The 27316-nt window shown below is 32.8% G+C and overlaps 2 protein-coding genes across 2 annotated transcripts; one reads left to right on the top strand and one right to left on the bottom strand.

Annotated features, from left to right (window-relative positions):
• Window positions 1-971: 971 nt before the first annotated feature.
• On the top strand, window positions 972-20632 carry LOC123919998 (tRNA ligase 1). Its single transcript, XM_045972066.1, has 27 exons — window positions 972-1274; window positions 1467-1883; window positions 3227-3277; window positions 3424-3506; window positions 3758-3857; window positions 4654-4732; window positions 4922-5045; window positions 5366-5472; window positions 7500-7628; window positions 7946-8010; window positions 8315-8479; window positions 8871-9031; window positions 9155-9186; window positions 10682-10842; window positions 12381-12460; window positions 12555-12620; window positions 12768-13057; window positions 13285-13395; window positions 13645-13742; window positions 16080-16140; window positions 16958-17034; window positions 17127-17198; window positions 17279-17355; window positions 17665-17745; window positions 18457-18559; window positions 18741-18899; window positions 19956-20632. The coding sequence occupies exons 1-27, from the start codon at window positions 1116-1118 to the stop codon at window positions 20343-20345; spliced, it is 3498 nt and encodes a 1165-aa protein (XP_045828022.1). The 5' UTR covers window positions 972-1115; the 3' UTR covers window positions 20346-20632.
• A 1086-nt stretch (window positions 20633-21718) lies between these two features.
• LOC123919997 (exonuclease V, chloroplastic-like) lies at window positions 21719-26054 on the bottom strand. Its single transcript, XM_045972065.1, has 7 exons — window positions 25420-26054; window positions 24143-24247; window positions 23753-23874; window positions 23303-23452; window positions 23052-23205; window positions 22600-22676; window positions 21719-22355 (listed from the first exon to the last, which is right to left on the bottom strand). Exons 1-7 carry the CDS (start codon window positions 25792-25794, stop codon window positions 22109-22111), a joined length of 1230 nt encoding a protein of 409 aa, XP_045828021.1. The 5' UTR covers window positions 25795-26054; the 3' UTR covers window positions 21719-22108.
• Window positions 26055-27316: the final 1262 nt, after the last annotated feature.

The following is a 27316-nucleotide window of genomic DNA, read 5'->3' as shown; positions in this document are numbered from 1 at the left end:
GTTTAATTAGTGTATTTTGCTCTTTTATGTATGTGTATGTAGTTCAAATATTGTAGATAAGGAAATTACCTATTTTAAACTCTTATCATTATAATTTAAAAAACTTTATCTATTACATTTTAAGTGTCATTTTAGAAGAAAAAAGTGTTCCTATTTAACTGTCGTTTTGACAGTTTAATGTTACGATTTGTCATTTGTTTAAATACAATAATTTATTATTAAAAAAATCCGGCCCCCATCTTATAACTTTCTGGATCCGTATCTGGGTGACCCAATGTCCAAATCAAAATTCTCTACTTTCGATTTATGATTTTGGTGAAAACATCCCACCCATATACAACATTCTCATATTCGAACAAGCCTTCCATAATTACAATACTATAAACTCAATTTTTAGACACATTCCACTAATTCATGTTAAAGGGTGAAATTTATAACTACTAGGCTACCTAACAAAAAAGTACATTTTATTTTTGGTTATATATAGTAGCCTAATAGATTTACACAATAAAAGTGTGAAAGAAATGAGAAATCTAGAATTTTGTCCTTTCAATAATCTTTTGATAATTTTTAACACATAATTAAGGCAAATATGGAATAAAAATAATTATATTTGGTATTGTGACCCAAAGAGGGTGTTTGTTGTATAATTTATTTCAAGGAATGCGTGACTTTGAGAATCTTTCATTGCCTGTTTGTTACAAATTTTCATAACTTATGGCTAGAAACTTTTTATTTTTGAAAATACAATTTACGCGTAATTTTTTCATTTTTTATTCCATATTAAAGGATGAAAATCTTACCCGTAAAACAAGAAGTAACCATTCATCACTCTTCACTCTCACATTATTTATTTATTTATTTTTTGGCACATCACTCTCACATTATTTTTAACTCATCTTTTTAATTTAATATATCTAATAGAATTTATTTTAATATTCCTTAAAATAATATTGTTAAAATTATAATTTTAATCTCATAAATGAACACACCTTAGTAGTCCCTGATGAGTTGGAATAGGAAATGGAAATGGATCCTACCTCGTCCCTGATATCAGTCGAGTGCAAAAGCGCCGTGTTCTGTTCTATTTATAATAATCGTCAGTCACCCCTTGAATGTCGGCACCGCAAAGACTTCTACTACTCTCCAATCTCTCCCACATTCTCCCACCTTCTTCTTCTTCTTCTTCTTCTTCTTCCTTCAAATCTAGAACCTTCTTTTTCCTTCCATTCTCTCAATCTTCCTCACTCTCACTATCAATGCCTCGCAATCAGGTACACTCTTCCCCCTTCCTTTCAATTTCTATTCCGTTTTTTATTCGTCAATTCTATTATCGTTCATTATTCGATTTTGAATGATTATTGTTGGAGTTGAAATTTGATATTCCGTTTACGATAACCGTTTTTCCGATGATCGGTGATAATGTTCAATTTTGTGAATTTGGAATTTGTTTCTTTGTTTTGCAGCGAAGTGGAGGTTACCGCGGAGAACAGAGATGGAAAGAGAAACCTAAAACTGAACCGCAAGTATCGGCTATTGGAGATGCGGAAACCGTTACTAACAAACTTTCTGGAATTCATATTGGTGAATCTACCGTGGTTCACCATGGTAATAAGGTTACTTCAACGGCAATTTGGAAACCGAAATCTTATGGAACTGTTAGTGGAGGAGCAACTGTAACTGAACTTGAAAGCACGCCAGGTGTTGGTGGTGTTGAGGTGGCTTCAAGTTCAACTCAGAAGGGTAATGGTAGTGCTAGTTTGAGTAACTCATTTCGCAGTAATCTGTTGGAGAATTTTACTGTGGATAATTCCACTTATGCTCATGCGCGAATCAGGGCGTCTTTTTACCCCAAATTTGAAAATGAAAAGTCTGATCAAGAGGTATATGATTCATGTCTTAGTTTTTTATGTTTTGATTTTGTGATTGGATGTTATATTGTTGAAATTCGTCATGTAAATATGTGAACCATGGTTGTTAATTTAGACAAACTTTTATGGTTATGCGATATGCTATTTAGTACTAAATGTTGTTAAATAGAGGCTATGGTAGCGCATTTTAACAATCAGCGATTGACAACACTTTTGACAATTATATTATATTAGATTAGACAATCAGAGACAATTTTTATGGAAGCTTATGTACTGTAGGAGTTTAGGATAATGGGAGGTGTATGAAGTTGATATTGGAGAGAGTTTGAGGGAAAATGGAGACAAACGATTATGATTTGCTCTGGCATTCAAAGTTTCTATTATGATAGAAACCAACTGATATAGAACAAAATAAGGAAAATCACTTTGATATCACAGAGCTTCGAGGGTCTGTACCTCCCAATGCCAAAATGGTCCCTTTCCAGTCAAATCCCAAATACCCTTTTTTCTCAATCACTCCTATTTATAGGCAAAACACATCTATATTACAATTATTTTCTATATAAACTGCCTATTCTAATCTAACTGTAGCTTCATATGACAATTATTTTCTATAACAACTGCCTACTAATACTAACTAACGAGGCCCATTATTATTGTTATCCTAATTAAGGGTCCATATTTAACATAGTACTACAAGTATTTATAGAGTTCGACATCGGTTAATTAACCCAGTTTCAGGTACAGTCAACTAACTGAAGTTTAACTATCTACCATAACAGTTATGACTAACTAACTACGGCACAGTGATAGTAGGACGGAATTAACAATTATAGAGTGGAGCATTATTATCTCATGAAAGCTATGAAGCACAAACACTAGACATGACACTGACACTCACACATAAACATTGATAATTTTTGAAAATGAAAGTAATCGAATACAACTATATGTGTCAGACACTGGACACACCTTTAATCCGAATTGTTGTTGCTACATGTTGAAAGGATTTCTTTTTGTTATCAAGGATGTTAGCTAAATTATCCCTCCAAATCCTTTGCACATTTGCTAGCACCGGAAGTTCTCTCATGAATGAAGGAATCAGAGTTTTCAAGTGTAGACTCTAAGAGAACGATCCCAACAACCGCATGGTCTATTGTTATTCAGGATCCTAACTTCTTAGAAACCATATTGGAGTAAAATGTTTTTACTTGTTTGTGTCTGAATTTGCTTTGTAAGATTTTTCACTGAGGATTGCATTCTTCTTGATAATAAGATCATTTTCTACTTCCTGCATTTACCTATGTGTTTTTAGTTTTGAAGCTTTTACTTATCAGTATTTTATGTTGCTGCAGACAAGGTCAAGGATGATTGAGTTGGTATCAAAAGGTTTGGCTACATTAGAGGTATGGTAGTTGTAGTGTTGTACTTGCATACAATTTTGTAACTTTAGTTTTTTTTGTTGTTGTTGCGGTTAACTGCATACTAGTTGGACGAACTTTGATTGGATTGTTTCAGTGGTGGACTTGATTTTATTGACTTGTGTGTGCAGGTTTCACTTAAACACTCTGGCTCTCTTTTTATGTATGCCGGTCATGAGGGTGGAGCTTATGCAAAAAACAGTTTTGGAAATATGTATGCTCACTAGACATTACGTCTTTTTTTACGTCCACTCTTTCTATTTACCTTGCACTTAATGTTTTCTCTCCTTTGTTGTGATTGATGGTCATGAGCAAATGGCAAATAGGATGAAATTATCAGAATGATTTTTTTTTTCCTAGGAATATGATTGTTGTAGTGATCCATTTCTGAATGCATTTACTTCATTATTCCACTTTATGTAACTTCTTTTTTTGTTGATTATGCTTGTTTTTCTCTCTATGCAGATATACTGCTGTTGGTGTATTTGTTCTTGGGCGAATGTTTTGCGAGGCTTGGGGAACTGAAGCTTTAAAAAAGCAGGCTGAATTTAATAATTTTCTTGAGGTGAATTTATAAAGAAGGAATCAAGAATGGATGAAATTTAATAGCACCATAGGATTCTGTAGTAGTGTTAGCAAATGCATCTCAAAATATAGGATCCGTTTTAGCTGCAAACATGTTTGGCAATTTCAACTATACTATTACTGAGAGCATGAAATAAATGTTGGAAATTAGAAATTAAATGCAGGCGTATAAATGTCTGGCAATTTCAACTATACTATTACTATTACTATTACTATTACTAATAAGACACCTAAGCCACTAGGTTTGGTCCAGTGGTGAGGGATTTGGGTAGTATGCTAGAGGTCGTCGGTTCGATCCTCAGCTCCATTGTAAACCAAAAATACTAATAAGACACCTATCGGAAGAATTCAGGATACATTTCCTGGTTCAGTTGTAGAGGTTGGATTGAGGAGAATCATTTAAAATTACAATATGAATTATTTGTTTTGAATTTTTGCTATTAATTACTAATGTCTATCTGCTGAAATTTCTCCGACATTTATTTCTTTGGGTTGTGTTCTCCGACCACCTGCAGGGTTGATGATTAAAGTGTGTAAATGATTAGCTTATGAATAATATGATAGCTTTTCAATACATGGTTTATGATCATTTTGACAGAAGTCTTTCTCCCCTTCCCAGTTCCCAACACACTTTCCAGTTCATGTGGCTGTTAAATTGAATTCACTGTATAACTATAAATTGATATATTGTAGTATTCTATTACTACCTTCATTTAATTTATTATTAGTTGTGTTCAAGCTGAAGAAATGAACTTTACTATTATCTTCTCTTTCAGAGAAACCATATGTGCATATCAATGGAATTAGTAACTGCTGTTCTTGGAGACCATGGACAGCGTCCTCATGAAGACTATGGTAAATTCATGTTATTTTGAATAGTAGTGTTTTTAGATTCATTTGAAAAACACATTCCAAATTCACAAATTGGAAAGTGGAATTCATATTGTTATCTACAAAAGGATGAATTTTACTGTGTCAACAAAATTAGCCCAAATTTTATGTATAAAATAGACTTAAATATGTTTTTGGAATTGTGTGATGCAGTGGTGGTTACAGCAGTTACTGAATTGGGCAATGGAAAGCCAAAGTTCTATTCAACCCCTGAGATAATCTCTTTTTGCAGAAAATGGCGATTACCAACAAATCACGTGTGGTTGTTCTCAACAAGGTGAACATTTAGTATTTAAATAGACGTTCTTTAATATTCAACTTTTATAAATGACTCAAGTATGATATTATTTCTTTTAAATCAGCTTTATTCAAAGAATTTGATATACTGAAATTAATTAGTGTTGTATTAGATTTAGAAGCACTGAATACCTTTTGTTTATGAAATGTGTAATTATGTGATTGAAATCTGATGGGTGGTATTCTATTTATTGAGTTCTTAGAGATTTCTGGTCTGCGAGATCAGCTTTTCTTTGTATATAGTAATATATATAATATAATAGTAAAACTTTTTCATTGAGAACCTTTATGTAAATGTAGGAAATCAGCCTCTTCCTTCTTTGCTGCGTATGATGCCTTATGTGAGGAAGGTACTGCAACTTCTGTATGCAGGGCTCTTGATGAAATTGCGGACGTATCTGTACCAGGTATGAATGTTAAGTTAGCACTATTTATTTAACTTGACATTGTGTCTCATGCTCCACATATATGAAGAAGTGGTATTTGATAGAAAATGTTTTTTTTTAAGTGAAAATAGAGGAGGAAAAATTTTATTATTATTATTATTGTTATTATTATTATTATTTATTTATTTATCTAGGGGGAGTGAGGAGGTGATAGGTATGTGTATGAATTTAAGAATGAAACAGTGATAATGATAACAGGATTATAAAGCAAACTTGCAATTGTATTGAAAAGGGTTCAAATTACAGTAGAATGAGTAATGAAAACAAGTAACAAATTGGTAGTGGAACTACCAATCCCAAAAGCACATAGTGCTCCCCAAATCACTATGAAAGCGATCCACAAAAAACTAACCAAATACGTGAATGAATATTCTCTTTCTATTAAGCACTATATATATAACCAATTCCTGATGCAGCACATGCACTCCTCATGCATTCTTTGCCACCTCATCATTCTTTCATTCCTTTCCACATTTTAGGCTTGGGCCAAAGTCAAGGCCCAATCCATGATTTAAGTCTCTATTAGGCGGCACATGCACTTGACCATGTATGTCTTCAGTGAGTATTGATAAAAATCTGCTTGAGCACCCATAGGATGATAAAAAATGATGAATATAAGAATATGTTATGAAAACCTTTAAAATAAATGAAGGGATATGATGAGTTTATGTTATTGTTTGTAATTTTACGCCTACCTTCAAATCGTTTAGTAAGCCTTCTCATGAACCTGATCAACATAACTTTAACCGAAGTGAAATGGACTTGGTTTGAGTAGTTGATTCTGATGGATAGGAAAAGAAATGGATCTAGGTTGGGTCTGGTATTAGCTTGGGAAAATTGAAATGTGATCAACTTGACCCAATGTAGCTTTATTTTCTATCAAATATTTTGTTTTATATTTTATTTATATATCTCTTTAAGAGGAATGCTATGGACAACCTCTCAAACACACTCTTTTATACACTTGTCCATTCATTGGTCCACGTCACTCTGCTTTAAACCCGCGAACTGGTAGCCGGCGAAGCCTTTCTCTCCTCTACTCACGAAGTAATTTCTCAGTTCTCAATGCCTCTTTAAAAAAAAAATCGAAGCTTTTCTCACCAACTTTGACGAGATATTCACCAACTTCATCTTCAATGCTTCCCCATCAACATCGGTACTAATGTCCTGATTTGTGTCTTGTGACTGTTTAAGAGTATGAATTCATAGATTACAAGCTCAGGTATTCTATTTAATATTTGGTAGTTTATACTATGTTATAAAGAAGAATCTTTATGGACTATATCAATTCCACTCGATGCATTGGTTTATGGGTTTCCTGTTGCTGCATAATAAACAAGAAACTTATGAAGTATTTGTTACAAATTTATTGTGTCCTTTCATTTGAGGAAAAATTCAAAACATGAACAAACAATGGCTTACTATCACCATCAATCGATCTATGTTGTGTAATTAATTTGAGCCTCTTGATACTGTAGCTATTGGAAAGGTTCTGTATGTTGGGACAATGGAGTTTGTGAATTTCCTGGACTGAGTTTGGGAAAAAAAGAAGACACTTGTTCTCCAACAGGAAAAGAAAAAGGAAAAATAGTAAGACAAAGTTTGATATTCCAATAATTAAAAATTAGTGTTAAAAGTTTCTGAACAGGTTGAATCGGTCATCAGGTAGACAATTGTAGAATAGAGAATTTTAAATTTTAACCCGATATATGATTAGAACGAACTCAAACATGATCAAGCCAAGCCCCCTCCCCTAAAATAAAAAACTTCCAACCTAAGCCTAAGCCGGTCCAAATGGATGTTTCAAAATTAAGTAGTTTGTAGTTGTTGATTTCTTCTAGTTTCAGTTTTATCCCACACTTAATGTTAGTTTCATATTTCAACGTTTCATTTTCGTCTATCGCTCGTTTCATTTATCCACTCAATTATCTTTGCATGTGCTTTTTGTGAAATTCACTGCATTTTTACATAAATTTTTATAACTGCAGCTTCAAAAGACCATGTGAAAGCCCAAGGTGAAATTTTAGAGGGTCTTGTAGCTCGTCTTGTGAGCCATGAGAGTTCAAACCATATGGAGAAAATTTTGAAGGAATTTCCCCCTCCACCTGCTGATGGAGGTATGCTTATTGATTCTCAAAATATTATGTGGTAGTAGGCTGCTAGCTACTCTGATTTTCTTAGTTGATGCCATGATGTTTGTTACTATTTATTTTTGATTATTTATTTATCAACTTATTCATTTTCTTAGTTTATGTGTTTTCTTACGTATGCCCATCCTTGGGATCTTTAAACCATTGTTTAGTCCAAGGTTCCTGAAAATCAGATTATAATTATAATTGCAAACAAAATAGCCTCCTCCTGACACGCCAAAATAGTCCCCCCCACTGTACATATTGCGATTTTAAATAATTTCAATTTTTCTTTTCTATTTCAGCTACCCTCGATTTCGGTCCAAGTCTTAGGGAAATTTGTGCTGCCAATAGATCTGATGAAAAACAGGTACTGGGTAAACTGTATTACTATGATTCAGAGTTGTGATATTGCAATTCTTGATGTGGATATGGACCCTCTCAATTTAAGCTTATATTGCCATCATGCCAATCTAGGAGAGACTGTGACAGAGACAACAGTAGAATCCTATCTAGCAGGAAGTTTGGGTTGCCCGCTTCTTTGTTCCAGGGTGTTGTGTCTGTTCTGTTTCTCCACAACAATGGATTGATCATTTAGGGAACAAAATTGGGTGGATCTGAATCCAGATGAATTTAAAGTAATTTAATATTGTGATTTGGTATGCTTTCTGCAGCAAGTGAAAGCGCTTCTTGAGAGTGTTGGTAGCTCATTTTGTCCTGATTACTCAGATTGGTCTGGTACCGATGCTTCTGATGTTCATTCAAGAAATGCGGACAAATCTGTTCTTCCAAAGTTTTTACAAGCTCATCCGACAGACCATTCAACTAAAAAGTTGCAGGTCAGTCTAGACTATCATATTGTTAACCTTACAAATGGAAATTTTTTAATTTGACCATATTTTCTGTACTAAATTCTGTTCATGTATAAGTTTGTAATATGTCCTGAATTTTATTATATTGCCAAATTACACATTTCATGTCTTCCTTTCTGATGAATTATTTCTCTATAATATGAAATATTATACTGATAGTCTTTTCTTGATTTTAATTGATAGCTTCCAGTTATTATTGTTTTCCTCAACAAATGATTCAAAAGGTCTCCCAATTCTCAAGAAACACTAACATTTAAATTAAATTTTCCTTGCAATTTAGATTGCATTTCTTTCGACTAAATGCTTTACTGTCTTCTGTCCAGTTCATAGTCATAGCTTTGATTTGGTTTTGAATCAGGAAATAATTCGGTTGATGAGGGAAAAACGCCTCCCTGCTGCATTCAAATGTTATCATAACTTCCACAAAGTTGATGCCATATCAAAAAACAACCTTTTCTATAAAATGGTCATTCATGTGCACAGTGATTCTGCTTTTCGGAGATACCAAAATGAGATGAGGTTTACTTTCAATCTCATTTTCTCGGTTAATTTTCTAAATAAATATTTTAGAACCTTTTCATTATTTTGCATCATACATTTCTTTGATACCATTCTAAGTTACCAAGTGTTTGTCTCTTTCAGGAAACAACCAGGATTATGGCCACTTTATCGAGGTAAATATTATATTTTGCTTGCTTTTATATAATATCCAGTTCCTTTGTCTGAAAACTGTGAGCTAGTGTTGCTGGTTTTTTTCTAGATGCTTAGATATATTGTTATCTACATGTAGTCTTTCATGAGTATGTAGTAGTTCATTTTCTTGATAGACACTTGTTTTGTTAATTGATGCTAAGCTGGCGGCATTGTTTTATCTTTTGTAATTTCCCCCTTTTGTGGAGAAGGGATAAAGGAAGGATGACTTTGAACATGTGTAAAATTTAGTGGGACGAGTCCATATAGCTTGATACTGGAGTGATTGGAGGGGAGGGGAGGGGACAAGTTCATATTTCTTCTAAACTTATTTATTCAATTTTTTATGTTTCGGTGACAAATAATGGTCCCGTGCATATTTTTAATCAAAAATTAGAAATTTTATTAGAAATATTTAGGGTAATTTAGTAAGTTTGATACTAATTAACTCTATTATATTATTATTATTGGTTATAAGTAAACTTTGTAGTAATATTGTTTATGTTTCATTTATAAAAAATAAAATAAAAAATGTTTGTTTCTTTTCTTTTTTGCATGAAAAATATTGTTTATGTTTCTTTTTTTATATAGAGTATTGTTTTTATTTTATTTCTATATTCCTATTTTAATGCGGTTTCTTATTATTTTTTCTATAATTTTTTCTATTGATTAAACTTTCTATAATTTTTTTATTGTTTTTTCTCTTTCCTATTTTTAAGCATACCATCTTTCTATATTTATTTATTTTTATATGTTTTTTTGGTGAAATTACAATGAAGGATATAAAACTTGCAACGTGGTTAAAAGTAATAAGGATAAATTAGTAACTTTTGTGGTAATCGATTTTAATATATTAGTAATAGATGATAAACAAATGCTTTTGATTAATATATTAATATTTTTTTAATTTTGAAAATGTTATAACTTAGATTAAATTTGAAGAATTCATATAAACCCTCTAAAAACCATTTGAAGAATTCATATAACCCTCCAAAAACCTCCTCCAATGCAATTTTTGAATTCCTCCAAATTAGGAGGATTTTGTATTATGAAAAAAACAAATCCCCCAAAGCTCTCCCCTCCCACAGTCCTCCATTTTTTTCCACTTGTTCCTTCCTTTTATCCAAAACCCTCCCTTCCCCTGCAAACTCACAAACAAAGCCCAAATAATTTGCTCTTCGAAGCTCCAATAGAAAAGTGGGAATTTGAGTTATTAATCCTATCGATAATTTTCATAAATTAATAGCATTCAGTATCTTTGAATGCTTGATTTGCAAGAACACTTAACATTTTTGGTTCAAACTTAAATTCTGAGGAATTTTGGGGACATGGAGTATTTTATGTCACTCAACTATTACTGTAGTGGAATCTTGTGAAATAAAATACAATGTAAATGTTTATATATGTATGAAAACATATAAATGCTGCTCATTAATTTTATTGATTTATACAATTTCTGGTACATTAATGTGTTTCCAGGATTTTTTGTTGATATCAATTTATTCAAGGCAGACAAAGAGAAAGTCGCTGGAATTTCTAAGAACAGTATAAATGAAAGTGGTAGCACCGGTACTGAAAAAGATGATTTTGCTGACGAAGATGCAAATTTAATGGTCAAATTGAAGTTTCTTACGTATAAGGTATACATCCATGTTTGAAATCTCTATGTTAAGAGTCCCATATCAGAAATTGGGTTGGGCCTAACTCAACCCTACAAAACTGACTTGTAAGGTGAGGATTTCCCTCACTCATAAACACATCTTCAGGCCATTTCTCATCCAATGCGAGACTCTTAACACGCTCCTTCACGCCCAAGACTATTGGGCTTGGTGTGTGAATATAATGTTGTGTGGCCCGATAGCAGAAACCTGATAGCAAGTGACCAGACAAATCTTGGAGGAGGCTTTGATACCATCTTAGAATTTGGGTTGAGACTCACTCAACCCTACAAATTTAGCTTTAATGTGAGGATTGCTGCCACTTATAGACATATCTTCAGGCCATCTCTCATCCAATGTGAGACTCTCAACACCCTAAGAAAATGCGTTGTTAAAATATGATGACTTCGGTGGGCGACTCAGAGAGAAACTAAAGCAGTGCTAATACGTGTGTAGTGTTATGTAGGAACTGTTGGTGAAACCATGTGTTAATGCTCAAATTATCTGCCTGAAAAATGTTTCACAAGAAGGGTCTTAAAGAATTTGTTGAGTTACAAGTGATGATAGATTTGCTATAAAACATTTGTAGCATAAAGACATATCTAGGTATTATACTTGGCACTGGGAGTTGGCATTTTCAGGATACTTTACGATTTGGCTGTAGTCCCTAATAAAGAAAATTGTTCAGTGGGCTGGATCAGAGTCATATCTTGAGAGTTGCTCTATGTCTATTTTATAATATGTTTCTCGTAAGTTTATGTATTGGCGAAGTTTTTAGGGTTGACAACTTCACACGAGGTGACTTTTTTTGATAATGAGATTATCCATCCGCATAAGAAAAGTTTTCATACTACCCATTCAAAAATATTTATTACACTTTATATTATGTATTATGTTATAATAAAGTAGGATTTTGCACTATGGTTTCAACTGCATTAATATCAAGTGTCTCTGATCTTTCTAGAGGCATCTTCCTTGTTTTTTAACACGTATCTGCCTGCCCTGATTTTGAATCACTTTTTCCAAGCCTTTTGTTTCTAGTAAATCACAATTTTGATCTGACAATTTAGTTTCCTAAATATACGAAATGGCAAATAACCCCTTATATCGTCATTCAGTTGGTCAAGTTTAGTCACAAAGCTTGAACTTCGTCAGTAGGATTTGCAGTGGGGTTAGATTGCAAACAAGAGTTAAAGAGACGTCATCATCCTTTGGTATAGATTCCAACACAGATGATAGTTCAGAGAGTGATGGTTTTCATGACGGAGAGACTAGATTGAATAATGATTTTCAATTTAAGGGATGATTTTGACATTTAAAAAATTTAGAGAACTAAATTTCCTGATCTTTACAGTTTCGAGGACCAAATGTGAAGTTTTATATTGCTTTAAATTAAGTTTTAATATGTCATCTTATTTCTCTGTTGTTACTAAGAATGACTCTTCATTTATTAACTATGTCAAATATTTGATATAGGCCATTTATTAACTATGTCATCTTATTTTGGTTGGTTTTCGCAGCTGCGAACCTTTCTCATTCGAAATGGATTGCCAATTCTGTTTAAAGAAGGTACAGGTGCTTACAAGGCATATTACTTGAGGTAAGCTGCATTTCTTGCGCACGCACACATGGCGTCAGCCAAGGTTGTATGCAAACTAATTTTCTTTTTTCTTGTTTTTATTTCAATATCACAGACAAATGAAAAAATGGGGAACCTCTCCTGGAAAGCAAAGAGAACTTACCAAAATGCTTGATGAATGGTATAGTTATTGAATCATTGTTCTGGATGCCACCAACTATAATTTGGTTCTGCTTAGAGTCGTTGTTCTTTCTCTCTAGCACCGTCCTTTTTATCTTTTTCCTACTGTGGTTGATGCAGCTGGTTAAGTTCTTTACTCTGCTTTCAGGGCTCTGTATATAACAAGAAAGTGTGGAAAAAGGCAACTTTCATCATCAATATATCTTGGTGAAGCTGAACCTTTCCTTGAACAGTTTGCAAAACGTAGTCCACAGAACCAATCTCTAGTAGGTTCTGCTGGTAATTTAGTTAGGACCGAAGATTTCTTGGCCATTGTTGAGGGCGGCCAGGATGAAGAAGGTGATCTTGTATCAGAGCGGGATATAACACCATCAGGGCCTAATATCTCAGTCAGAGACACAGTTCCAAAAGATGAAGGGATGATTGTATTCTTTCCCGGTAATTCTTTTACTATTCTTGTTGACATTCTCAACATTTATAGTTGCTTGGTCACCATCTTCAAATTTTCTTGATAACCAAGAGACTTCAATTGTGTAATTATACTTCAATTGGTCACCATCTGGTGTTGTTGTTATGAGACTGAGCATTTTCCTCTTTTGATATTTTGTTTAGCTTTTTTTTTTTGTATCTAAAACTCACGTTCAAGGGTTTTTTCCTGCTTCCAGGAATACCAGGTTGTGCAAAGTCTGCCATTTGCAAAGAATTGCTAAATGCACAGGGAGGACTACTAGGAGATGATCGACCCGGTCATAGTCTCATGGGTGATCTAATTAAAGGTAAAATTTCTCCCAACATAATGAAAAACGGAATATCTTCAATTGAAAAGGTTCCCTAAAATGAGGAACACAAATATTATGCATCCCATTCTCCATTCTTATTTATGGAAGTTGTATAGATTGCTGGAATTATATGGTGGTGTTTATTAAGCAGGGAAACCTTAAATTGGGTTTCATAATTCCGATATTCTTGAATGAATATATATATATGTTTATGAATAACTAATGCGTTATGTGGAATATCGAAAGGAAAATATTGGCAGAAAGTCGCTGAAGAGCGCAAAAAGAAACCGAAGTCTATAATGCTTGCTGACAAGAATGCCCCAAATGAAGAAGTTTGGAGACAGGTCAGTGCTCTATATAATTTTTTTATGGCCTGTGGAACTTATTTCTTCGATCCCTATCCGTTTTCGTCTTTATTTTCCCCTCTTAGTTTTCAATTATATATATATATATATATATATATATATATATATATATATATATATATATATATATATATATATATATATATATATATTTCCTTATTCATTTTAAATTATAAATTTTTCACTGTTAAATAAGATTATATATTAAATACTATCAAAAAAATAAAATAATATAATCTATAATAACTTTTATTAGAAGTTATTATATTTTAGATGAATAAAACTGTTTTAACACAAAAAAAAAAGATCAATAAAGGAGGGGGGGTAATTTATTTCTAGCGTCTGGTTTACTATTTTCATCCGTTCCCTTGTTGATAAAAATAGTAGAACACTGTAAAACTTGAATTAGGGTTAATAGAAAAACAACAAAAAATAGAAAAAGATATACTCCCTCAAGTCTTAAATATAAGCAACAAAATAGAAAAATTGAAAGTCTCAAATATAAGCAAAAGTCTACCACATTTATTATCAATATTCCAAGTCTCAAATAATAAGCTGAAGTGTGTGCAGTAAATTAATTACCCAATTTTTAATTAAAAACAAAAGATAAGGGTAAAAGTGGAAATGAAGTAGTTTTTTCTCATCATTCAATACACTTTCTTAAAGGGTGTGCTTTTTTTTTTTTTTTTTTTTTTTTGCTTACATACAAGGCTAGAGCTAGAGGGAGTATTATTTAATTGCTTTATTAAATCTATTGAGAAAAGTAACTGTTTTTTTATGAGTTGAAATGATCGAACAGTTTATATAGCACACAGTAGGTAATTTTTGTCCTAAAAAGTATTTCACTGATTTGGATTTGTTTTCTTTCAAATAATCAAAATCTTATACTAGATAATATTATGCATTCCTCTCATATCTAGGATAGTAGATTGAGATGGAAAGCTTTTCTGTAAAACTAGGAACAAAAACAATAGGAAGTATAGTAGTCAACCTGATATTGTAGTGTGGAGGGTCTCTCCCAAAAAAGGAAGAAACCGCTATGCCAAAGATAAAACTTTACACTAAAGAATTTTAAAATTATACACGTCTGTCCTTAATAATCATATTTTGTAGTCAAAACTCACAGATGAGGGGGGGGAGAATGATGTACTGCAGCAGAAAAAAGGAAAGAAATTACAGTTATGTAATTAAAAATCAAATAAGATGTCAACAACAGCAGGAGAACATGACACAAACCTATGATATGCTCACAGAGTAGTACACAGCTGATCAAACAACAGAAGGTTAACTAATGGGGTTTGCTGGAATACCCTTGCCCAAAAACATCAGGTTTTGTCCTGAACACGGTAAAATCTGGAGCATTTTCTGTGAAGCTCAAAACAAAAGGGCCTTCCACTGAAATTTGCCAACTGAGATGGTTACTAAACCGTAATGGGCTTTTGAGGCCAAAATAATAGGGAATCACAAGATTATCCCCCAAAAAAGGTGGTAGAACACACCACTGGGGAAAAGTTGGGTTTTGTACTATACATAAGAGTACAACTGTGGTTTCAAGCCGCGTAACCTCATCAGCAACTAAGTATGTGATGCACTGGCTGTAGAAGGAATTGCCAATTCATTTTAAGTGTCAAGTATGAATAGATTAGTTTTACTGTGAGTGCGCACCTGGTGCATAGTAGAGTGGAAAAAATATAATTGGTGAAAGGGAGATTGTATTGTACCATCCAAAGATACTGTTAGGGCTTATGGTGTTATTAGGAATGTTTGTTTAGAAATAATTAGATGCTAACAAAGATACTGACTGATAAAACAGGAAAAAGAGAGAGAGAAAAGAAGAGTTATTTCGAAATATTTATTTTATTGTCAAAGGAAAAAACAGTAGGATAGAACAATGGTAACCCAGTAAGCAAGGGATATGCCAAAGAAACACTCCTTTCTAGTTTCTATACTAGTTAAATCTCTAGTCAATACAAGGATTTCTCCACTCACTGTATGAAAGAGGCTCTCTATTTATAAGCTGCAAACTAACTATTAACAGAAAAACTCACTAGGGCCTGTTTTCAACCCCAGCAGCATTCTGCATTCCTCTTTTTTCTACAATATTCCCTCAAAATATTCTATATCCAGCATGTGGCTCTGCCTGACTAACAGCTAGTATTTATGAAACTTAAATTATACTTTAATTTAAGGAGGAATCACTTGCTTTTTTCTATTTGGTTTATTAATCTACTGTAGAATCACTCTTGTCTTTGTTATCTTTGTTTCTTCTACTTAATAAAATTGTTATACATTAAAAAACACTTGTTACATATGCAGATAGAAGACATGTGTCACAGAACCAGGGCATCTGCTGTCCCAGTTGTGCCTGAATCTGAAGGTTATATCCTTGTTACCAATCCTGAGATTGTTTGTGTTATATCTACGGTTGATGTTATTGTCTTACAGTCTAAGGATTTTTTCTCTTCACAACATAAAAACCAATTTTCAAGAATCTGAGATTCTTTTCACTTTTTGCTTGATATGCTTTAGAAATTACACTCTCCTGCTTTTAGAGATGCTTAAATCACACTACTCTCCCCTCTTATGTTAAAATATACACTCACCTCCCCTCTTATGCAAAACTTATTAGAGAAAATTACACTTGCCTTCTTTGAGAGAAGCTTGAATTTCATCCCCCTCCCGTCTTATATTAAAACCTATATTTTTCCTTTATTAAATACTCCATTTTAATATAATCAAACTTGTAATTCATATCTCTTCATTATTTTTCATTCGTGTTGTTAACATATAGTTTTAAACGCTGTCAATTTGTCATAAATTATGAAGCTATACAAAATAAAAATCTTGGATAAATTACCAAAGCCGATTAAAAATAATATTTTAAATTGAATTTTATATTGACATAATTGACATAAAATAGTGAGCTAAAGTTAATTGTTATCACAAAAATATTTATTATGCTAAAGTGTATATTTTAACATATGAGGGGAGGATGGTGTAATTCAAGTTTCTTTCAAGGGAGGGGATTGTAATTTACTCTATTTATTTTGCATAGAAACGTGAAGAAAGAATTGGCTTGGTTTACAATAAGAAGTGACAGCTGTGGCATGCTAATTTTTTTCAACGAGAACATATCTTAATTATAGCTTCATTTATTATCATCTAAGAGTATTCCTCTGTGTTTTACTGTGCAGGAACTGATTCAAATCCATTTTCCCTTGATGCTTTAGCTGTCTTCATGTTTCGTGTGCTTCAACGAGTCAATCATCCAGTATATATGCTTTGTTTTCGTGAATTATGATCCCCAATATTTACACACTTATTGCATTTCACTAAATTCATTTGAACTTCAAAATTTTGAAGGGAAATCTTGACAAGGCATCTCCAAATGCAGGCTATGTGCTGCTAATGTTCTATCACCTTTATGATGGCAAGGTATTATGCTTCGTTTTTTGCTGCTTCGTTTTTGTTTATATTTTATTATTTTCTAAACTAGCTTTTCCGATGATTTTCAGAGCCGCAAAGATTTTGAGGGTGAATTAATTGACCGTTTTGGGTCACTTGTGAAGATCCCATTATTGAAATCCGATAGGTACTTTCATCATTTCATGTCATCGCCAGCGTCAGTGATTTCTTTTCTTTTTTTCTTTCTAATATCGTTTAATATTTAATGAAGCATCTTGGTAGTATTCACATTGTATCTATGTATATTTAGTATTTAGTAGTATTGTTTACATTGACCAAAAGTATCCAATGGAATTTATCACTCCCAGCTCCAAAATTTCCAAATTTTATCCTTATAAAATTTGGACAATCCTTATAAAGTTTGGACAATCCTCATCTCTTGAGTTAACTTCTGGGATAAGATTACTTATTCCATTGCACTTTTTCCACTATGCAGGAATCCCCTTCCCGAGGCAGTGCAGTGCATTTTGGAGGAAGGAATCAATCTATATAAGCTTCACACTAAAAGACATGGAAGGTCAGTTTATGAAATTTCATTTGCGTAAGGTGAACATTGTTTAGCTATAATTTTTGCTTTCGTATTTTATATACTGTTCAGTGTGCAGTGAACTTTTGACTGTTATAATATAACTACAACTGCAGCAATAGGATTTGTGAATTTTTCATCTCTATCCCTATCTCTAATAGTAATATGTACATATAAGGCATATGATGTCACACCATTTACTCCACGCTTTACTGATAACGAAAGAGAGTCTTGAACATACAGTTAGAACTTGAAGACAGCAAAATGTCACCAAATAAAACTGATAGTCAATTTGCTGGAACCTAGCTGCAGATCACCCACCAGTACTTAAGAAATTTCAAACGAGTTCTGACAACTGTTTCAAATTTCAGTTAGTTATATCCTCTGTCGATTATTGGTCAAGTCTTGTTTTGAATTGTGAAGTGTTGAGATTTCCTCTGTCGATTATGAGAACATCCAAACTCCAAATCTCCAAGGCTCTAAAGTATAGCTTACCCACAATTCCCCCAAAGCACTGTGCTACAATCCAGTCGAATATTTCCATCCGGTGGTGGTCACAATATCCATAATTGTTGTATGAGTGACATATAATATCTGCTGTATGGATGACAATCACATGTAAACTGGCTTGTCTAATTTAGCCTCTTTGTCTTGGTGAAAACTAAGAAGTTGACAATCTTAAATTGACCATTATTGTTATAGGTTAGAATCTACCAAGGGTACGTACGCAAAGGAATGGATGAAATGGGAGAAACAATTACGGGATATTCTTTTTGGAAATGCTGATTATCTTAATACAGTCCAGGTTAATATAGCTAGCATTGTGTTTTCACCATAGTTTTTATTTTCCATCTTTTATCAATTATTATGTTCATTTAACAATTTGATGACATAGGTTTGGTTTTGACTGGGTAATGCTAATGATTATTTTTAAAATCCTCAATAATTTTGTTGACTTCTTTTCTTTGCTCTCAAAACATCTTCAGGTTCCATTCGAGTTAGCTGTCAAGGAAGTGTCGGAACAATTGAGAAACATTGCTAAGGGAGATTACAAGCCTCCAGATACTGAAAAGAGGACGTTTGGTACCATTGTTTTTGCTGCTCTCAGTCTGCCAGTAATAGAAATTCAAGGTGTCCTAAATAATGTAAGGGAAAATTCTACTCTTGTAGTTGCATTATGTTCTCTTTACTCATTATAGTTGTTGCAAAACTTATTATTGCCTAGCTAAAATTGATTAGTTTTTTGTGACGGAGACATTTGAGAAGTTGTTAAAAGCGGTGTTTTAAAACCCGGATCGGTGATTGACCCGGTTAAGGCACCGATCCACTGGTTGGGCCGCATGACTATTACATTTGATTTTCCTTAAATTTAGAGAATAAGATATTACATTTGATTTTCCTTAAATTTGAAAGTTAATATTGATAACATATTGCAAATTTCCTTTGGTAAACATTATACATACATAAATGAAAGGACATTAATGAAATATTATGTTTGTACTGTATATATTTAAAGGTTTACAACTATTATTCAACAACAGTAGATGTGTCTTTTTCAGCGCTTGGTCACAAGCTCGAATCCCTCTCCCTGCGTTTTCCGTTTTTTTTTTTTACAAAACATGCACTTTTATTAATGACCCGTTGAAGTGGTCGCGTTTTACCCATAGACAAGGATATAGAATATTTTTTTTGTAATATGTTCTAGAGAAGTTCTCAAATAAAACGTTATTCTGTGTCTGTAGGCTTGTGAAGCCGCTAAAAGACATAGAATAGCGTTTTATTTGAGAGACTTGACCATCTGTGAGCAGTTTTGCTATGTAAAAGTTGGTTGAGTTCTGCAGTGTATTGTTTAGGAAGATATTAATTAGACATTTATTTCACTTCTATGTTTAGGAAGATGTTATTAATTAGCCTTACCTTTCAGCATATATGTATTGTTTTTTACTATTTTTTGGCAATAGGGCTTTGTTACTCTGTTCAGTACTTCTGTTTGAAAGATGCCATGAAATTATACATGACGCACACCCACTGACCCACACAGAGAACTCTATAGGCAGTTCATGTCCATTCACCCTTGATTTTCCATGTCTGCAGCTCCCTCAATCATCCTTTTTTCCCTACTTGTTTATCAAAATGGGTTTTCGTATCCATGTATACCTAGGATTTATGAAACAGTATCTAATGCAATAATATGTTTTCAGTTAGCCAAGAATAATCCGAAGATTGACGAATTCCTTAAAGATAAGCATCTAGAGAATCTTAATCGAGCTCACTTGACTCTTGCCCATAAAAGAAGTCATGGCATCAAAGCTGTCGCTGATTATGGTCTGTGGCTACATAAAAAGGCACCAGTGGAGTTGACGGCACTGCTCTACTCAGATAAAATGGCTGCGTTCGAAGCTTTTCCTGGCTCAGTGGAAGGAGAGAAGATAGTTCCGAAAAATACGTGGCCCCATATTACCTTGTGGACTAGTCAAGGGGTTTCAGCCAAGGATGCCAACATGTTACCACAGTTGTTTGCAGAGGGGAAAGCAAATCGGATAGACTTAAATCCTCCCATCAATGTGTCTGGCACAGTTGAGTTTTATTGAGTTAATTTTGCTGCTCATCATTCTAAAATATCTACAAGATCACATGTTTTATTCATAAAGGTTAGTGGAGTAACAAGAGAAGATAATGGCGAAAGTTTTTGTAGGAGCCAGCATTTTCTTCTGAGGAAACATTGTATATAATGTTAAGCTGTTTAGAAAGCCAAGTATGATTTATGGTGTATCATAACCTGGTATTTATCATGAGGTCTATATGTTTTTGAACAAGCATGAGGTCTATATGTTAGCAAACGATTAAATAAAATCATTAGATATAGTTTTCAATTCAATATTCAAATTCTTTACTGTTATTGGCTAACAGGTGATACGAAATAATTTAAGAAAATTTAAGCAATCCTTCTATACTTTCTCTACAGCACTTTCACTTTTAATTTTGTAGCAGAAAGACTAACCATGTAATTAAATAAATTAAATTGGTTAGGATTGTTTTGGAAATCATCAATTTATTTCAGTTTAAAGTTGAACAAAACTAATTTACACAAAATATATATTCAACCTATTGAATAGGTGAAATATATTTAATGAAATTTAGAAAAATGTGGGATATCTCAATTAGGATTAGGGATGGCAAAAAAATTCATACCGGCGGATAAAATCCGCCACGGGCATAAGACAGATAGTTTAATGGATATCCACGGATAAAATAAATGGATATTTCAATTATCCGTATATAATGGATACGATGCGGTTTTTTTTTTATTATTTCTTCATGTGATTATTATTTTCAAGTTGCTACATTACTCATTCAGTGGATGTTTTATAATAAATGACTAATAAAGAAAATCTTAGAATGCTTTTTCGTAGATAGTATTTATACGCTAATCATGTTCTATAAGTTTATTTAAAACAAAAAAAATAATATTTGTTATATAAGTATAACTCAGGTCATAGGAACATTAACATGTAATACATATGAACTGATGCTCGAATACTAGTACATTCAGTTCTTCACCTTAAAAAAGGTTCAACTAGGCTATTTGACAAAAAAATAAATGAGAATTATCTTGCCTAAAAATATGAATGAAAACAACCTCCATAAATTTAATAAAATTGTGTCTGTGAACTAACAATTGGGCAAAAATTTTTTTATAATAAAAATAGTTAAAAGTTGATTGTAATCGAGATCAGAACATTGTAATATGTAAGGGTCGGAGTACAAACATAAGATTTTCTACTTGTTTTTTCCTTTCTTGTGCGGCGCACACTCTGAGCGTTGTGCTTTATGCTTCAAGTCTTTATGCAGGCATTGTTCTAATTATGATTATGATGTCGCACTTTTTCAAGTGATATATTTTCTCCACACTTACCCAAGTATTTGAATTATATTCTCCTTCAAAGTGCCACACTTCAAATACCACATCCATCTTTGCTGGTGCCTTTGATAATATATTAATATCAATACAAATTTTACACTAATCATCCAAAACAAACTTACTTTATACATGATGACAATGTATTATTTGTAGTTACAAAAATAATTGACATGCTACTACAACAACAATTCATTGGATAAATGAATGAGACAATGGTTACAGTAAACCTAATAGGCCTATAAGTTATAATCAGCAAGATCGCCTGCGGTTGCACCGATCCGAATAAAGGCGGGACAAGAAATGAGAAATTTCACGAGGTGTCATCAGGGGAAAACCTTTATTATTGACAACCCGGTTGAAGTATCATTCTTTTTCTTGTTTTCAACCGTTATTGAGGAAGCTAACAGCATCGTCAGATTCAGCATTAGATATCTAGACTTCTTTGGCTTTTGAATCATTGCTTGTATCGGCATTCATTCCCTTACTATCGGTATATGCAGGACAGACGGTGGCATATTGACAGAATCGACATTTCCAACGCTCCTCCTCATGAACATAGGCGGCTTCTCGCTCTCCAAGCCAAAACTCAAGACAAGAACTAATTTGATTCTTTAGCCACTCAGAATCATACGTAAATTTATCTTCGCAAAGCAGCGAATGATCTTTCTGATACTCGTATCTGTCATGAAGCAAACAAAACAATGTCTTCCTTACAAATTCAAACTTTATGTTAATGCAAAAATAGTGTTTGTAAAGAAGACTCTATGTAGTGCAATCAAACTGTTACTTGTTAAAAATGATATATTTGCAAGGACTAATAACATTTTTTTTACTGGGACTAAAAGCAAAAAATGGTATATTTGCAGCAAAAAAACAAATTTAAACCTAAAATTTTCAATTTTGCACTGAAAATTCAAGCTTACCTCAACAAAAGCTGATCATTAGCCGGGGACAACATCATATAAGTATTTCTGTAATATCTCACCACATCATCAAGGGTCTGCATTTTCAAATGATGAAAAAGAAAAATATTAAGAAGGTATGCTAAAGTAATTAATTAATCGACTGACACATTTTCAGAAGAATATTTTGATAGTCTAAAATTTCCACCCTGATCATAGATAAAATTAAATCCTTGGTGAATGCATTTAAGTGGAAACACCATATTAAACCAAAGACATCAAAATCAAACAGCACTCTACATTTCTTCAATCGGATAATTCGATAGTTTGTTAAATACTTAATTTATCAATGAATGTTCGCCATTTTTGTGTAATGTAACATCACTCAACCAACTAAATTATCGTAATTCCTGGAAACATAAACGTTGAGATCTTCTGCAAAGAGGAAGGAAGAAACACAGTCGTTTACTTACCGAAGCAGAAAATCCAGAGTCAGCACTTAACACTTTGAGATCTTCACATAGAATACTTCGAGGGTTTAAGCCAAAATAAGTAAAAAAGTTTTTAGAAGGAAAGTTATCAGAAACTAAATTGTCCCACATGTACTTGTAACACATCAATTGAAGCCTGCCAAAAGGAAGAGCACTGTAAGGATTCAATCAAACACATTGGCATGCAATTCCACATCGACAGAATTGAATAGATGGAAAAACAATAAGCATACCTTCCGTTTCTTCGTTGTGGTTCAGCCGGAAGTGTATCTCGAGCACGAGTCTTTGTGTCAATTAGTATTGGATTATGATCATTTTCGGTTAATGGCATCCGAACCTCGTCAATCACCCCCACCATCCATATATCTTCTGCAAAGCCTATTCTGATATCAGAAGAATAGTTCATCATGATCTAAAACTGCCCCACAACCCACCAGCAAGTTGCCAGTCAATTCTACGATTCTCTTCAGTAACATCAAAAACGTAATCGCTACACAATATTAGACTTTTACGATAAATCAATAAGAACCTACAAATTTTCTATAAGAACTTATACAGATTTTTCTATTTTCATGCAACATTAGAACTACACATGCCACAACCTGATTTCTAGTGTTATGTTATCCAAATGTATTTAACTTGTGAGAAGTTAAGGATTGACTAATGAGACATCATTAACTTACATCGGCAGTTCCCGAGTTAATCCTTCAAACAATAATTGATTCACGCCACTTATAAAATTAAGAAACTTCAGGGCCCAGCGATCTTCTTGTGATTGGATCTTTACTTCCACCCGTTTTATAACCTGCATATCAGCACTATTACCACTCATATGTCCAACAACTTAAAATGAAACAAAACATGACCAAATAGGACAGACAAGCCTTCAAATAATCATTATAAGTTTACAATCTCATATCAAGGGAACAACGGAAAAAAATGAACTGAAACTATCTAAGCAATAACTTTCACTTAAGAACTTTCACTTCATCAGACTATTTACTGCAGCTACACATGTGACCATGTTAGACACCTAAAGTAAGAAATTGAAGTGATCGGGAATTGAGTAGTACCTCTGCTTCAAGTTTTGCATGTCGAGCAATGCCAGCTTTCATAAATTGATTGACCTTTCGCCCTCCAAGAGTGAGTGTAAATTCCATTTGTTTAGGGCACCATTCCTATCATAACATTTGATCAGTAGAGTTAAGTTGGCTGTGATCTCTTATTTCGACAAAATGGAAGCATAATAACAATCCAATTATTTTACATGAATGTCACAGGCTGTGACATAGGTTAACACCAAGTAAGACTTCACTTATCTATCAAAAAAATAAATTAAAAAAAATACTCAACATAACATTATACACTATGTATTGCCCTAAGATTTCATATTGCAAATCTTCTCTTCTCAGAATCCTCTCCAGTGCAGAATGGTTTTGTGCAATCACAGCCACTCATCTCGATCTACCACATGCAGTCAATGATATTAATTGGTGAATAAATGGCTGAGATCATTACAAAATGAGGAACATGAAGGAGACGGCAGAAAACGACCGGTTTCCCAAAATTCCCCCATTCTTATAAGGGGAACTAAAATTGACTAGCAGTGAATAGTGGCTTAGCTCCTTCTCTTTCCTCTATTTCCGAAGGAAATGCGGAAATGAAAAATGGAGGAAAGAGAAGTTTTTTCCCCAACCAAATAGAAAAAATAGCACTAGTAGAACGTTGTATCTTCAAATAATTCATTCTACTTATCAGGGGTTAATAAAAAATCCTTGAGCAAATGAGCCCGTTTGGATTGACTTATTTTTGAGATTATGCAATAAATAAGCTTTTATGTATTATTATAAGTTTTTCAAGGTAGTTTATGAGAAAATAGCTTATAAAGATACAATTTTGTAGGTGAAAACTTCTGAATTAACACAAAATTTTATTTATTTGCATAAGCTAAAAAATAAGTCAAATCCAAATGGGCTTTATATGTAAAAAAGAAGATTGAATGTTCATAGACTAGCATAGCTCAAGAACATGGTTCAATCAAATGGAATAGAATACAATGTAACAATTTTTTTGGATAATATACAAATGATTAGAGTAAATTATCCACCCAATTGTTTACAAATGAATGACATGGTAAGTAAAATAAACAATAAATTGGTAGAAAGAAAAAGTGGCATTGAATCCAAAAAAAAAAAGTAATTTCATCCAAATTGAATCAAACCAGCAAATAACAAAATGTGATTTTACATATTCCATTCAACTCAATTTAATCTTTTTCAATGAAATAACTCATTAGATCTATCAATCAATCATCATATAAGAAATAAAAGAATGAAAAAAAGAATGGTACCGTGGAAGTAAGATCAGTGACGGACAAAGCACGTTTCTTTCTAAAACGACGGAGAAAGGAATCAGAAAGATTGGGTTTTTTCTGTGAATTAACAAATTTAAGAGTATCTTCAATATCACCAGCACCACATGATGATGAAAGCTTTCGTTTTGATAAAAGGGTGATTGAATTAATGGAGAGAACATTGTTTTGATGAAAAAGACGAGGAGAAGAAGAAGGTGTTGAAGAAGAACAACAAGAAGAAAGAGAACGAGACAAAACAGAAGAAGAAGAAGAAATAGAAGCATAAGCTGCTTCTATGAAAGCCATTTCTTCGTCGCTAACAATTTCGATTGGAATATTGTTGTTGTTGTCTGATGAGGATGTTTCGGCCATGTTTGGTGTTCCTTGCTTTGACCACACTCTTTGATGGTAAAAAAATGACCGTTGAAAACGGTGTATGTGTGTGTCGTTTGGGGTTCAAATTGGTTGTGGCTTTTTCTTACTCATTCATTCATTCACTTCACCACACGGAAAGAACACAGATTGCTTCAACACAAGACTCACTGCTACCAACTTTACTATTACTGTTACTACACACACAAGAACAAAGAACACAACTAATCTCCTCTCCTACACACACTCACACAATTTATACATTTTTTTTTTGGTAAAGACAATTTATACATTTTTTAAGTAACCTAGTAACACATGAGATGAATAAGTGAAGAATTATTCAAGTGATTCGGCTTAAGTGGTTAATGAGTTTCACCCAAAAAGAATGGATTTTGGGAGAACCCGGGTTCGATTCCCGAGTGGAACAATTTCTTGGTCAGACTTTACTTACCTCGCGGTCTAACTCCGGACTACTAGGGCCTTTCCCATAGGAACTAGAGGGTTATAAAAAAAAAAGTGAAGAATTATGAATTTAAACTTTAGTCCCTGGGCAGAGAATGGAATTTTTTTTTTAATAGATGAAATGACAAAATAATATAAAATCATAGACACAAGTTAAAGAGTCGGGTTCGAACTTCAATCATAATGTTTGGTTTAAAGAATGTGCTAATTTAGTTTTTTCAAAAAAAAATGTTCAGTTTAATAATTTTGGCATTTTTTTCCAGTTGAATTAAAACTTATGGACGATAAATCATATGAACATATTTATATTTTTTTTTTAAAAATAAATAAATAAGTACATGTTGAATTTATTACATCAATTCTTCAAATTTCTTTCACTAAATTAAGAAAAATAAAAAATATATTGATTAGTGTAACAATTTTATGGGGTTATAGTGACTTGGAATTTTTTGGAGAGCATCGTGACTTAGAAGTTGTATACATATTTTTTTATTTATAACGAAGTTGATGATCGAATTCAGAATTTCTAATATATTATGTAAATTTTTCACCACTAGACTAAATCTAAATCTAATGATTTTAATTTTATAAATATTTGAGAGTAAATACAGAAAAATTAATTAATTATGCATTGAAAAAGTAAACGACAATTATTTTGAACCAATGGATATGCATTTCTCATAATCTTAAAGGATATGAGTATTTTTTTTTTGTCTTTGCCCACCACCGATTTAAGGAGAAATAATTTTAGTAATCCAAAATTTAGCCTAAAGCTAAAATAAAATTTAAAGAAAAATTATTTAAGATAGGATTAGAACTCAGCTTCACTTGTATGATCTTGAACTGAAGTTCACTAACCGCTTGTACTTTTTTTTATTGAATAAATTCACCACTTGAATCTAATTATTAGTTTTGATGCTTTTATTCATCAATATTAAGTATTGATGGAAGTATATAGAACAGCGGTGTAGAATTAATTTACACAAACGATACAACTCCATTAAAATAGTAAACTTAATATTAAATTTGAATTTGAATCAAAATTAATTACAAATAAAAA

This window comes from Trifolium pratense, linkage group LG4 (assembly GCF_020283565.1).
Source record: "Trifolium pratense cultivar HEN17-A07 linkage group LG4, ARS_RC_1.1, whole genome shotgun sequence".
Classification (NCBI taxonomy): domain Eukaryota; kingdom Viridiplantae; phylum Streptophyta; class Magnoliopsida; order Fabales; family Fabaceae; genus Trifolium; species Trifolium pratense.
The sequence above is the reverse complement of the archived record's forward strand: the minus strand, read 5'-3'. Positions and strand labels throughout refer to the sequence as shown.